The sequence below is a fragment of the Corylus avellana genome, chromosome ca9, assembly GCF_901000735.1.
Source record: "Corylus avellana chromosome ca9, CavTom2PMs-1.0".
Lineage (NCBI taxonomy): Eukaryota > Viridiplantae > Streptophyta > Magnoliopsida > Fagales > Betulaceae > Corylus > Corylus avellana.
This window is the reverse complement of record NC_081549.1, coordinates 9493888-9506570: the sequence shown is the minus strand read 5'-3', so window position 1 is coordinate 9506570 and position 12683 is coordinate 9493888. Positions and strand designations below refer to the sequence as shown.

Genomic DNA, 12683 nt, shown 5'->3' with positions numbered 1-12683 from the left:
TACTGCATAAACTAAACTAGAAAAAACCAGAAAACATCCCTTATACCAAAATGTCTTCCTTAAGATTCTAGTTCCGACAAAGGTCTGCATTCTCTTGGCCTCTTTTGAATCTACCCATTCCCAGCACTCTAGTACGAATTTCCCACATGATTTTCTGAAAATTTTGTTCTTCCCAATCTGTTTTCAGATGAATCCCAAATTATCATTGTATAGTCCTTGAATATTCCATGATTAGTGGTTGCATTCCATCCCAATTAACCTGGGTACCATGGTATAATATTCTTTTAGGCCAAATAAAATTTAAAGCTTATCCCACCTCAACACATGCTTATTCTTTTCTTTCCTTTGAACTTTCATTTATCCTACGATACCGTACATTCCCTCTCCTCATACAACCTTTTTTATATGGAAAGTTTCTTCAAATAGAAACTTTCCTAAAATAGAAATGTATGGAGGGTAAGTACCCAAAACTATTAAATGACAATCTTTTTCACATTTTTAGAGAAGTGGTTAAATATTTTTCTAGGGTAGCTCAATCGGTAATGGATCACGCCTCATAAAACAGAAATCACTAGTTCGAATCTTCTCTCCCCCTTTCCTTGCATAGACATGTTTAGTACTTATATTTTGACTCGTTAACATAAAGCAACACTGATTTGCAAAAGTATCACAAATAGTACTTTTGAACATCATATAAATGCATTTCATACTTTCGTCAATTTTTCGTCAAAAAACTTAACAACTTGCCGTGTCAAACTTGTAAGCAACTGCCGCGGGTAAAGTAAGTTACATTAATATTATTTAAAATTATATATTTTTAAAAAAATGAAAAAAAAAATAATTAGAAAGTAGTTGAGCCACCCCTTTGGCCACAAGTATTTTTATGATCACTTTTATACCATAGAAATTGATTTGATAAAAATTCAAACCTTAAAGATTAATTCAATAATTTAACACTAATTTAAAATTATGTGAAATATTTTAGATGATAAATAGGGAAAAAAGGAAGAAAAATGAACCGGAGGTAGATTGGTTTCCCATTTTTATCCGGTCAACCGTAGGAGAACCGTAGTAGGCGAACTGCACCGGAACATAAAACAAAAATATATATTAAAAAAAAGAAAGAAAGAAAGAAGAAAACGATATTAATAGATAGAGAGATGATATTGGTAGACTTCTCTTGTCGTTTTGGGTCTTCACATTGAGGAAGAAGAAGATTTTGAGGGCGTAATATAAAATCTTAACCTTTCCCTTCTTTCCTTCTCTCTCTCTCTCCTCTGGTGGGATAAGAAGGGAAAGGGTGCCTTCCTATCTGCCTAAATGCTCCGAAGGCAATAACCCTTTCCTTCTTCTTCTTGACTAAGAAGAAGAAGAAGAATAATCTTCTGGGAGAATTTTCGAGGAGAGAAGCAGAGAGAGCTTAAGGCCATGGACACCTCTGCTACCAACGGTGGTGTCGTTGGGCTCAAAGATAAGGAGTCGATGGTGGACCCCTTCCTGGTTGAGGCTCTCCAGAACCCTCGTCACCGTCTCACAAGTAAGTATATATTTTTTTTTCTTCAAATTTGTTTACTTTCTTAGCCTTAAATCTCGTGTACCAAGCCCCAATTTTGATTTAATTTTGATCTGGTGCTTATGGGATATGGGATTAATTGCTTTGTGTTCTATAATTTCTGGGTCTGATTAGTTTTAGGGTTTTTGGGTTTGGGTTGTTTTGTTTGGATTGGCTTGGATTGGGTTTAGGGTTTGTTGAGTGGCTAGATTGGGGTTTGTTTACGTGGGGGTTGTGATTTGTCAGATCTGGGTTCGATTTGGGGTTTAACTTTTGTTTGGTAGCTGGGAAATTTGATGAAAAGGATAGAGAGTAAGACTATAAATTTATTTATCTATGCTTAATTGGTTTGTGGGAATTGAAAGTTTGACCTCATTGAAGGAAATAAGTGGCCAATGAGGCTCAATTCGGTTGGGATTTGTATCCAGAATGATGAGAAACTTTATTTTTTATTTTGTTTTTCAGGTTATTATTGTCCTGGACTCCCCTCGTATATGATGTTAATTCCTATTTCTTTCAAATAGCTGTTTATCTTACTGTCTTGTGCTGTTTAACATTGTTGTTGCATGTGAAGGCTGCTAGCATTTCTTCAACCAATTATGTTTTGTTGAGCAAATGTAATTTTATTGAGTATTTTCTTCCTTGACTCACTGCATATGGGATGTTAATTCCCTTCCCTTGGAAGAGTATATGACGGAATATGGTCCCGAACGACATTTTTTGCTTGGACAGCCGCCTAGATGTAGTGCCACACTACAGATAACCTGAGGAAACATGTCATTGTGGTTGACTAGTGTTGTATGTGTAAGAGGAGTGGGGAGTCTGTTAATTATCTTCTACTCCATTGTGAGATTGTCAGTGCCTTGTGAAGTGTTATATTTTGTCATGTTAGGGTTGCTTGGGTCATGCCTAGAAGAGTATTAGACCTTTTCCCTTGTTGGAGAGGGTTGGGCAATAGTCTTCGGAGAGCAGCAATGTGGAAGATGGTTCTTTTTTTCTTGAATTGGGTCATGCCTAGAAGAGTATTAGACCTTTTGTGGTGGAAAGAAATGATAGAAATTTTGAAAACCATGAGAGGATAGTGGTGAAATTGAACTCTTTCTTTTCCAAAACTCTTTACCACTGGATATTAATCTACTTAGTTTCATGATTTTTTGGACTTGTTTTCTCTTTCTAATTAGGTGTATCTTTTGTATACTTCTTGTGTACTTGTGTTGCGTCTTTTGCATTTTTCAATGGTATTTCAATTGCTTATAAAAAAAACGAAATTCCTATTCTTCCAAATAGATGTTTATCCACCTGTCTTTTGTGATTTTTAGATCACTGTAGTAAGTGAAGGCCGGTAGTATTCCTTAAATCAGCTATGCTTTGTTAAGCTGTTATGTAATTTTTCCCCTAAGCCACTTGTTATGTAATTAAAAAAAGTTGAATCATCCCAAGGGGTAGCTCAATCAGCAATGGACCACGCCTCTGTAGTAAGTGAAGGCTGGTAGTATTCCTTAAATGAGCTATGCTTTGTTAAGCTGTTATGTAATTTTTCCCCTAAACCACTTGTTATGTAATTAAAAAAAGTTGAATCATCCCAAGGGGTAGCTCAATCAGCAATGGACCACGCCTCATGAAATGGAGGAGTTTGAAGGGGTAGCTCAATCGGCAATGGACCACGCCTCATGAAATGGAGGTCACTAGTTTGAATCCCCCCCCCCCTTTCCCTTGTGTGGACATGTCAAAAAAAGAAAAAGAAAAAGTTGAATCAAGTTCCGAATATATGGACGTCATCTTTAGAAATTCATTTATGTCTTTCCGTAGTACGATGCAAGAAATTATATTTCTAGCCTTGTGGCACCTTGTAGTAACTAGACTAGTAACTCCTTAGTGTTTTTTCCTAGAGTAGTGATTCAAGTTGGTGGGTCCTCTGGCCCATTTTTCGCATTGCCCAAGTCGAACCTTGTAGGAACATGTTTAGTGAAACTTGCATTTATATGTTACCAAAGGCATGGTTCAGGTCCCATCTTCATGTTACATGAATATTTGACCATTAACCAGAAAAGAAGGGAGAAATAAATTTACGGAAGGAAAAGTAGGATTAAGTAGGCTTGTAAAAGTTTGAAATTTTACCAATTGAATTTCTAATAAAAAAAGTATGCAGGTTCTTTTTAGCAAAAACTTGTGTCATAATCTTAATTTTTGGAAGGGTATGATTATATTTTCAAAACTTGAGGTTGACAGGAACCAACCCACACCCTTTTTGTATTTTCAAAACAAGCTTATTTCAAGAAGTTTCATACTAGAGATACAAGTGGTTCTGGTTGGATTACGGTAATTAGACTAATTTGTATTGATTTCTTTGTACACTTGATTAATAAAAATTGAACAGATGCTGAATTTTGTCCCCTGAAAGCCTAGTCAGAAGCTACATGCTCATATATTTTTTTTGATAGGTAATATCAATTCATAAATAAGTGCAAGTGGGCGCTTGCTCATATTGCAGGGTAAGGGACTTGTTTGATTGCTGGTGGACGGGAGGGCGTTCTCGAAGTGTGGTTGTGTGGAAGATGATTCCTCTTTGTCTTATGTGGTGTATATGAAGCGAAAGAAATGCTAGATGCTTTGAAAATTCCACTAGGACTTTAGAGGAACTTAATCATTGTTTCCTTTTTACTCTTTATTCTTGGACGACCGCTTGGTTAGCTCCATTAGTGATTAGTTTTTTTTACTTTCTTTTTCATTTTTCTCCCTCTTAGCTCTTAGGCGCTCTTTATACTTCCCGTGTAATTGGGTTGCGCCCCTCTGCGCTTTTGTTTTATATCAACATTACTTATCCACAAAAAAAAAAAAAAAAAAAAATCTTTTTAGTTCATTACATTTGAATGCAATTTGTATGAGACTGCTGTGTTCAAATGGAACCTCTCCCTTGTAAGAATGGGGTGGAGGGTTAAAGTCCTGAATTTGAGAGTTGGTGCATGTGTAAACATAATATTTTTTTGATAAGTAAACGGGATATCATTGAAAAGCGTGAGAGGCACAACCCAAGTACACAAGATTTTGGTCATGGAGGATGATTGAGGCTGGAATTTAGACATTAGCGACTCTAGCCGGCATCGGTTCCTATGGTCAAGACTTGGACATTGGCAAGGTTGAGGGTTAGTGGTTTTTGTTGAGTATTGGAGTTGATGGGGAATTTTGGTCATGGAGGATGATTGAGGCTTGGTTCTATTTGTGGATTTGATTATGTGAGGCTGTTGATTTTGGATGTGGTTGAAGATGCATAAAGGATGAAAAATCCGAAGAAAAAAGAAACGCATAGGATTGATGTTACTCACACAAGTTTTTGAGATTTGCTACCATGCAGAGATTCATAATAAAGTAAAGAGACGGAAATAGAGAAAGAGAGACATAAATTACTTGGTTCGGCCATAGGACTTTATCCACTTGTGAAAGCCTTAGAGGTTACTTCTTTTCTTGATTGATTTGATTGTGTACAAGGCTCTATTTATGTAGCTTTACAAGTTATTCGAATAATTTGAAATATAAACAAATCTCTTAAATTAAGGTAAACAAATCACCATTTATCACAAATCATTTCTATCCATATCACATAAGGTACTGACAATCTCACAATGGATTAGAAGATGATCCATTAACTCCCCAATCCTCTTATACAAATAACACCCATCAACTACAATGATATATCATGTTCTAAGGTTATCCATGGTGAGGATTTTCCCTAGGGTGGTTGTCCAAGTAAAGAATGCCGCTCTTAATGGGTCCTTATTCTGGCAAATACACTTTTAGGGGAAGGGAGTGCTATCTAATGGTAAACATCCCTCTCTTGGAAGGGGCCCATTGAAGCTTGTCTTCCCTTTGTTGTCTCAATCTAAGGGAGTATAACAAGTTAAAGAACAAAACAAAGGAATCCACCTCCGAATCATTAGCCGCTATTATAAAGCTTACATTCTACTAAAGAGAATCACTAGATAACTCAAAGTAATCTGCCACGGAAGCAATACTATACAAATCTGAAAAAGCTTTCTTAAGGGTATGATTTTGCACCATATGTCATGCTAGAATCTAATCTTAGAGCCATCTCTCGTATCAAATATGATATGACTAGAGAATTCCCCAACCCCTCTTGATATTTTTTCATAACCCTACCCCATACGATCCAGAGACCTCATTTGAACACCACCCGCCCTACACATTGCCATATTTAGAATCCATTACGACTCTTCACAAGGCCTCTCTCTCATGCAAATAGCGGCAAAGCCACTTCTCCAAAAGAGCATGGTAGAACAAAAGCAAGTTTTGGATCCCCAACCCTCCCTTAGAAATCAGAGAACAAGCCTTAGACCAGCTTACCTGGTGAAATTTGAACTCTTCGCCTAACCCACCCCACAAAAGGTCTTGCTGAACTTCTCTATGCAAATGAAAATACCAGTAGGTAATGGAAAAAGAGACAAAATATGTCAGCAAATTGGATAGGGTACGCTTGAGTGAGGTGATCCTTCCACCCTTAGACAAGTATATCCTCTTCCAACCAGCCAATCGGTGCTCAATCATCTCAATAACACCATCGCAAATAGATTTGGCCTTAAAAGAAGTTTCCAATGGGGGACCAAGATATTTCATAGGCAAAGAAGAAACCCAACAGCCGAGAATATTGGCCATTCCATCAACATTATTAACATTACCCACAAGAACCAATTCTGACTTGACCAAATTTATTTTCAAACTGGATGTAGCTTTGAAGCATAAAAATAAGGCATGGAGATAGCCTAGGTGGTCTGAGTTTGCGTCGCAAAATATCGAGGTGTCATTTGTAAATAGGAGGTGGGAGATGTGAAGTGCTTCCCCTGTTCCCAGGCCTCACAAAAAAGCTTGAAAGAAGACCCTATCTACAGTAGCAGATAGCATTTTACTTAGAGACTCCATGACAATGACAAACAACAAATGAGATAAAGGATCTCTCCTTGTCTCAAACTGCGGGAGCCACTGAAGAATCTGAAAGGACTGCCATTCATCAAAACAGAGAAGCGCACTGAAGAAATACAATGCCCTATCTAAGAACCCCGTTTCACCCCAAAACCACACCTCTTCCGCAGGTATAATAAGAACTCCAATTGACATGATCGTAGGCCTTTTTTATGTCCAATTTGCAAAGCACACTTGGTTCGCCCACTCTGATCCTACTATCTAGGCATTTGTTAGCTATAAGAATGGAGTCTAGTATTTGCCTACCTTTGACAAACGCCTTGTGGAGCTTTGAAACAATCTTCTTTACATCCCTTTTCAACGTATTTGCTAGGACTTTATCAATAATCTTATAAACTCCACTAGACTAATAGGCCACAAATCCTTGATATGGACAGCCCCTGGTTTCTTTGGGATGAGAGCAATGAAGAAACATAATTTTCTATGATTTGTAGGACGCTTCTCATGTTGAAAATTTGTTGTGTTGGACACTTATCAAAAACTTAAGGACAGGATTTTGATGTCCACCTTGTCTAACATGTATTGGGACACTTGTAAAAAATGAAGCTCCATATAGATGAAGACAACTTGGAATTATGAAGGTTAATGTGCTTTTGTCTAGAAAGTTATGATGATTGCTAGTTTTACAATGTTATTATTTTTCTAATGCATAAGACAGTCAAATGCTGATACATGGATATATTTAGTATATTTTTGAGAAGTCAATAGATATGTTTAATATCATGTCTTCACAAAAGAAAATCATAAGATTAATATCATGTCTTCACAAAAAAAAATCATAAGACAGTCAAACGCTGATAAATGGATATATTTAATATATTTTTGAGAAGTCGATAGATATGTTTAATATCATGTCTTCACAAAAAAAAAAATGCAAGCATATCTACTGTGTCCTCATATCTGGGCTTATGGAGTTTCCGTGTTGGAGTCCTTGTGCTTGTTTCAGAACACAAAAGCTGTGCCTGTATTTCACAATCCCATCATTTTTTTCTCCTTAAACTGAGTAACTTTCAGTTTATAAGTTCTGTTTTATGTGTACTCTTACATGTTGCTTTATTTTTTCATCTTTAATTCTATTGTTTCTGCTGTTTCAACTTATTTCCAAAAAGTATTATTTGTTAGGCATCTATGTATTCATTGTTTGGTTGTTTGTATAGCTGATTGTTGATCCTAAACAATAATTAGATCAGTTCCCTAATCATTGGAAAGACAATAGGGGCTATGTTGTCCACAGGAAATGGTTTCCTTTGGCTTTAAGCCTCTAACACAGAATTTGAGTATATATGTTGCTCTATGTCCACGCAAAATGCAAATTAGCCTTCACTATTGGGTTTGCGCTTCAAAGAAATGTTCACTGAGCAATAGTTACAGCAGGCTCGTAAAAGTCAATGTGAAAATTGAATTTACTTGGTGATCATTATTGCATGAGAACTTTTAACACTACGGTTATTTGGAGGGATGGGGAGTGGTAGGCAACCATGAAACCTTCCACGGTACACTGAAACCAATCTACCTAAAAGTGGTTGGATTGGGACTCTCTATTCCTTCCAGCATTTTACAATTTTACTCTCTTATGATGCACAACATATAGTCAAATTGACAATTTGACATTAAGAGGGTGGCGTCCTTTCTACTCCCCTCTTCACCCAAAAATCATTAGGCAGAGGTGGACTCCTATTCCTTACCCCTTCCCCCTTCCCCTCTCCATCCCTCCTACTTTCCCTTCTACCAAACATATGGTTCATTGTGAGGAGTTGTCTGGCACTTCATTGCTGGCCTTTTGACTGCTGGCAGTAGTTGCTTCAGAGGGTGGTATGCTTTTAACTTGTCTAGTTAATTTTCTCCTAACACTTGATTGAAGCCATGTTGTCATCCCCTTTAATGCAGTTGCACATGCCTGGTGACTGGAAGTGGTGTGAGTATTAGATTTCAGCTCTGATGTGGCTAAACTTCACCTAGGCTACAGATAGGTCCCAAGTAGAGGTCTGACTAGGCCAGTCATTTCACTTACAGAGTGATAAATCCATGCTGCTCTTGATTGGGTGCCGCTCACATATATATCGTGATTCTTAGAGATTCTAGTATGTTGTGGACTGGAGCTATAGCGTTTCTGCTTTTGTAGGATTTTTATTTGTCATAATTGTGAATAAGGTGGTACACAGCAAGAGGTAGACTGATGTTTTTGGGTCTTTGAGGAACGGAATGTGTTATTCTCTGGCCTTAGTTTTCCTTTTCCTCTAATTTTAAGGTGTGTATTTATTGGTCTTTAAGTTAGCTTAATATTCCGCTGTATACTGTTTCATTGGTGGTGTTTAGTGCTCTCTTCAAGAGACTTTCATTGAGAGCAACTTATTTAGTTGCTTCTGTGTGTTTTTTCATAATAATTTAATTTTCTTTCTGCTGCTGCTTCTTCGAATTTTGTTTTGTTTTATTTTTTAAATTACACTAGTTCTCAGTTTCGATATATCTTTTTGTTTCAGTTCTACGAATGGAACTCGATATTCAGAGATTTTTGCACATGCCTGATCAGCAGCAATTTGAGTTCCAACATTTTCCCACTTCCTATCTTCGACTTGCTGCTCATCGTGTTGCTCAACACTATGGCCTCCAAACTATGGTTCAGGATATTGGCTTAGATGGCCAGGGAAATAGAATTGTGGTGAGGAAAATAGGAGAAAGCAGATACCCTGCTGTCTGTTTATCTGAAATGCCTGCAAATCAGACAGACAAGGATAAACCTGAGAATGTTAAAATTGCCATCAGGCCTAGGCCAAACAGAACATTTGTAAATGAAGCTAATGATGCAGGGATCCGACGAAGTCATGTGAGAAGTGTGGAAGAGAGGAAGGAGGAGTATGACAGGGCACGGGCTCGCATCTTTAGTAGCCCTGGCAGTCCTGATTCAGATGATTCATTTTCTCAGGTCCCAACTGAAGGGAAAAATATTTGTTTGAGCAGGGATGAGAATGAAGGATGCAGGAATTCTATGATTGATCAAGAAAAGAATATTAGCTTCAAGGATGTTGGTAGTTCATCTCGAGTTGCCATTTTCAGAGACAGGGAAAAGGATCGTACTGACCCAGATTATGATCGCAGTTATGAGAGGTAATATTCAGTTTCTTTTTCTTTTTTTTTTTTTTTTTTTGTGTATTGGGTTTGGGATTATGGAGCTATCCAGATTGTGGATGTTTATGTAGGAAGGACACTTCAGTTTTAGTGTTTTTTGGCTGTGTTGTACTTCTGACAAACACACTTGCTGCAATTCAAGCACTGGGTCTCGATGGCTGTTTTGAAATTTGCTGTCTCTGCCTTTTCAAGAATAAATGCCTTATATCCTTTTCTATGTTTAATTTTTTCTGCCCTTTTTGTCTTGTGATGTTGGGGCTCTACTCTCTCTATCCTCGCTGTTCTTTGGGTGTTGGGGTTTGTTTTGAGGGTGGTTGGATAATTAAGTGCTAAAGAAAAAAACACACAAAGATTGATAAGGAATTAATTTCCTCACTTGTCATTGGACATTGACACTGTTCTCTTATGGCACCTATTGTCTTCTTTTGGTCTGATCCTTGCTTCTGTGAAACCTATTTCAGTGCTTTCTTTCAGTATTCGTCATCCAACATATAGTCCTCTATTATGAAATAAGTTCTGTTTATTGATAAACTTGAATTACTTTGCTGGTACAGGTATGTTAGGAGCCTTCCAGCTAATCAAAATTATAGCTTGGTGCCTTTCAATATGCAAAAGGTACAACCTCCGTTTCTGCAGTATGATACTGGTTTTTCTCAGTTGGGTCAGATGCCAGGAACACTTAGCTACAGGCCTCCTTCGAGCCCTGCCATGAGCCCTTTTTGTGCCATGGGATTGAATCAGACATCTACTGATGCTGGATACATGCAGTGGCCAAGTGCTGCAATGATGTATGCACATTCATATGAGCCATTTAGACATGCTGTTTTCCAGGTAGACCACATATTCTTATTCTGTCCAAAGTGAAAAATCTGCCGTGGCTAATGCTTTTATGAATATAAAGAGGTTGTATTATTTGTACTTTGTAGTACTCAACTGTATTGAGTTCTGTATTTCCTGGCTGATGGTTTATGAGTAAGACCAGATGACAGGTGGTTGGTGGCACATTGCATGTCTTTTTGTTGACTTTTTATATCTGGTTTGCAAATAACAGTCACAAGGCCTTCTTCTTCTGCCTTTAGATAGATTAATTAATACATTATTTTGTTGTCTTCATCATGCAATTTCCAATTCCACCATATCATGGCTTTGTTATTGAAATAATTTCTTTTGAACTAAAACTGTCTTAGTAATTTAGTACATAAAAATGATATTAATTATTAGGAGTAGTAACGTAGCAGCTGCCTTGGCATGAACATCATTTGTTTTGCTTTCTCCTGTAAGTGGTCTTTTATCACACAAATGGAAATGGAATTCAAGATAGTACTCGTGGCTTTCTGAGTAGATGATAATAATATTAATGGCATTGCTCACAAAAAACATAGGGGCTGACAGCAGGATATTGATGGTAATTGATTATTATATTCTAAAAGTTCTGCTTACCCCTCTCTTGTCTTGCTTATCTATCTTGAGAATGCTGTTGAGGGCTCGATACTATGTCTCAAATTCAAATATTTTTTAGACGACTTTTAAGGGATTCTGATTAGGCTGGCTGGCCATTTTTCTCATTTACTTCACAAATTTCTTAAAATTTCCTTGCCTCTTCATGGGGATGCTTTTATAAATAATTATATGCTTATTGCTAAATAAACATTTGATTTACTCTTTTCTAACTGTGCAGGCTCCATTCTCTCAGCAGCCACTGACCTTTGATTATTCACAGAATCATTAAATGCCCATTATGTGGGGATTGCACAACTGATTTACATGCAGTGCCTCATTATACCTTTAGAGTTTTGTGCGACTAGGTTTACTTTGGGACTGTTACAGATCTCTGTTGCAGTATTAGTTTGTTTCTCTATTTTTTTTTTTTTTTTTTTTTTTTGTCTTAAAAAAAATAGTTTGTTTCTTTTTCATTTTGGATATTATATTAGTAATGGAGTGTAATGATTTTACTCTTCATCAGACTAATACTTTTTGTAGTGGAATCATACTTTTTAGTTCGTGCTCTTCTATGAATTTTCTGCTGGCTTTCTTATTTGTCAAGAGGCATTGCTTAGCTCATCAGCTTATGTTTAAATTATATGCCCAGCTTGCCTAATTGGTTAGGGAGTGACCGTATTGTAATCATGCTTGCTTATGCTTTTTAAGTATTATCCTCAACAGATCTCCTTTTGAATTCGTTGACTCCTAAAATGAAGGCAATCATCTCACATGGGCGGGGGTATAAAAAATTCACATGACTGGAATGCGTAATTGCCAACTCTGATAATTTGATTCTGCATTATAAATTAGTGAAAAGTAATCTCTCTCTCTCTTCTTTTTTTGTTTTGTTTTTAATAATAATTGTAATGTGTATGATGGATGATGCATTTGGAATTTTAAAATATTAGGTCTACTTCTTGTGATAATGTGTGATGTCCCAAAGGGATAGCTAGGGACAGCTTTTGTCCTGTCGTGTACCTAATCTGTCCTAGTGTACAAAACACAAACAAAAGCAATTTGGTTGGTTTTTCTCCGGTTTGGAACTTTGGAGCTGACATGGTTTCTTAAGTAAAACAAAAATTCTTGAAGATAACAGGGAGTGGGACTTTGGCCTTTCATACCATTGTGATTAATTTATTACAGTAAGCAATTATTAGGTGAGATCCAGAGTGTCTTCCACCTGCCTGCAACTTTCAAAGTGCTGGGAATCTTTGGTATCTTACATGTGTCTGCTCGAGGCATTAATATTATTAATATTATTATTATTATTTGGGTGGGGTGGGGTTGGGGAGCCTTGGGGATTTCAAGGCTCAGTCACAAGTGCACTACTTTTTGATGGGGGGTGCATGTGAAAAAAAGAAGAAGAAAAAGCTACACTTGAAGAAGGCATCCCAAGACAAAACAGAACTCCATCGAATGAAAGGTCTCGAGTCAAAATTTTATCCCAAGAATAGCAGGTGTAATTTGGTCAAAGCCAGTGCATAATATTATTATTTAACACAAAGGAAAAAAGAGCTACTGCTTCGCATAC

At 37.0% G+C, this 12683-nt stretch overlaps 1 protein-coding gene across 1 annotated transcript; it reads left to right on the top strand.

The window, feature by feature from the left end:
• Positions 1-1194: 1194 nt before the first annotated feature.
• Positions 1195-11676, top strand: LOC132192269 (uncharacterized). Its single transcript, XM_059607546.1, has 4 exons — positions 1195-1537; positions 9025-9649; positions 10225-10501; positions 11349-11676. Exons 1-4 carry the CDS (start codon positions 1429-1431, stop codon positions 11397-11399), a joined length of 1062 nt encoding a protein of 353 aa, XP_059463529.1. The 5' UTR covers positions 1195-1428; the 3' UTR covers positions 11400-11676.
• Positions 11677-12683: the final 1007 nt, after the last annotated feature.

Coding starts and splice junctions, on each gene's coding strand:
- LOC132192269 (XM_059607546.1), top strand. CDS start 1,429: ATGGACACCTCTGCTACCAACGGTGGTGTCGTTGGGCTCAAAGATAAG. Junction 1,538..9,024: donor CCCTCGTCACCGTCTCACAA/GTAAGTATATAT, acceptor TTTTTGTTTCAG/TTCTACGAATGGAACTCGAT. Junction 10,502..11,348: donor TTAGACATGCTGTTTTCCAG/GTAGACCACATA, acceptor CTAACTGTGCAG/GCTCCATTCTCTCAGCAGCC.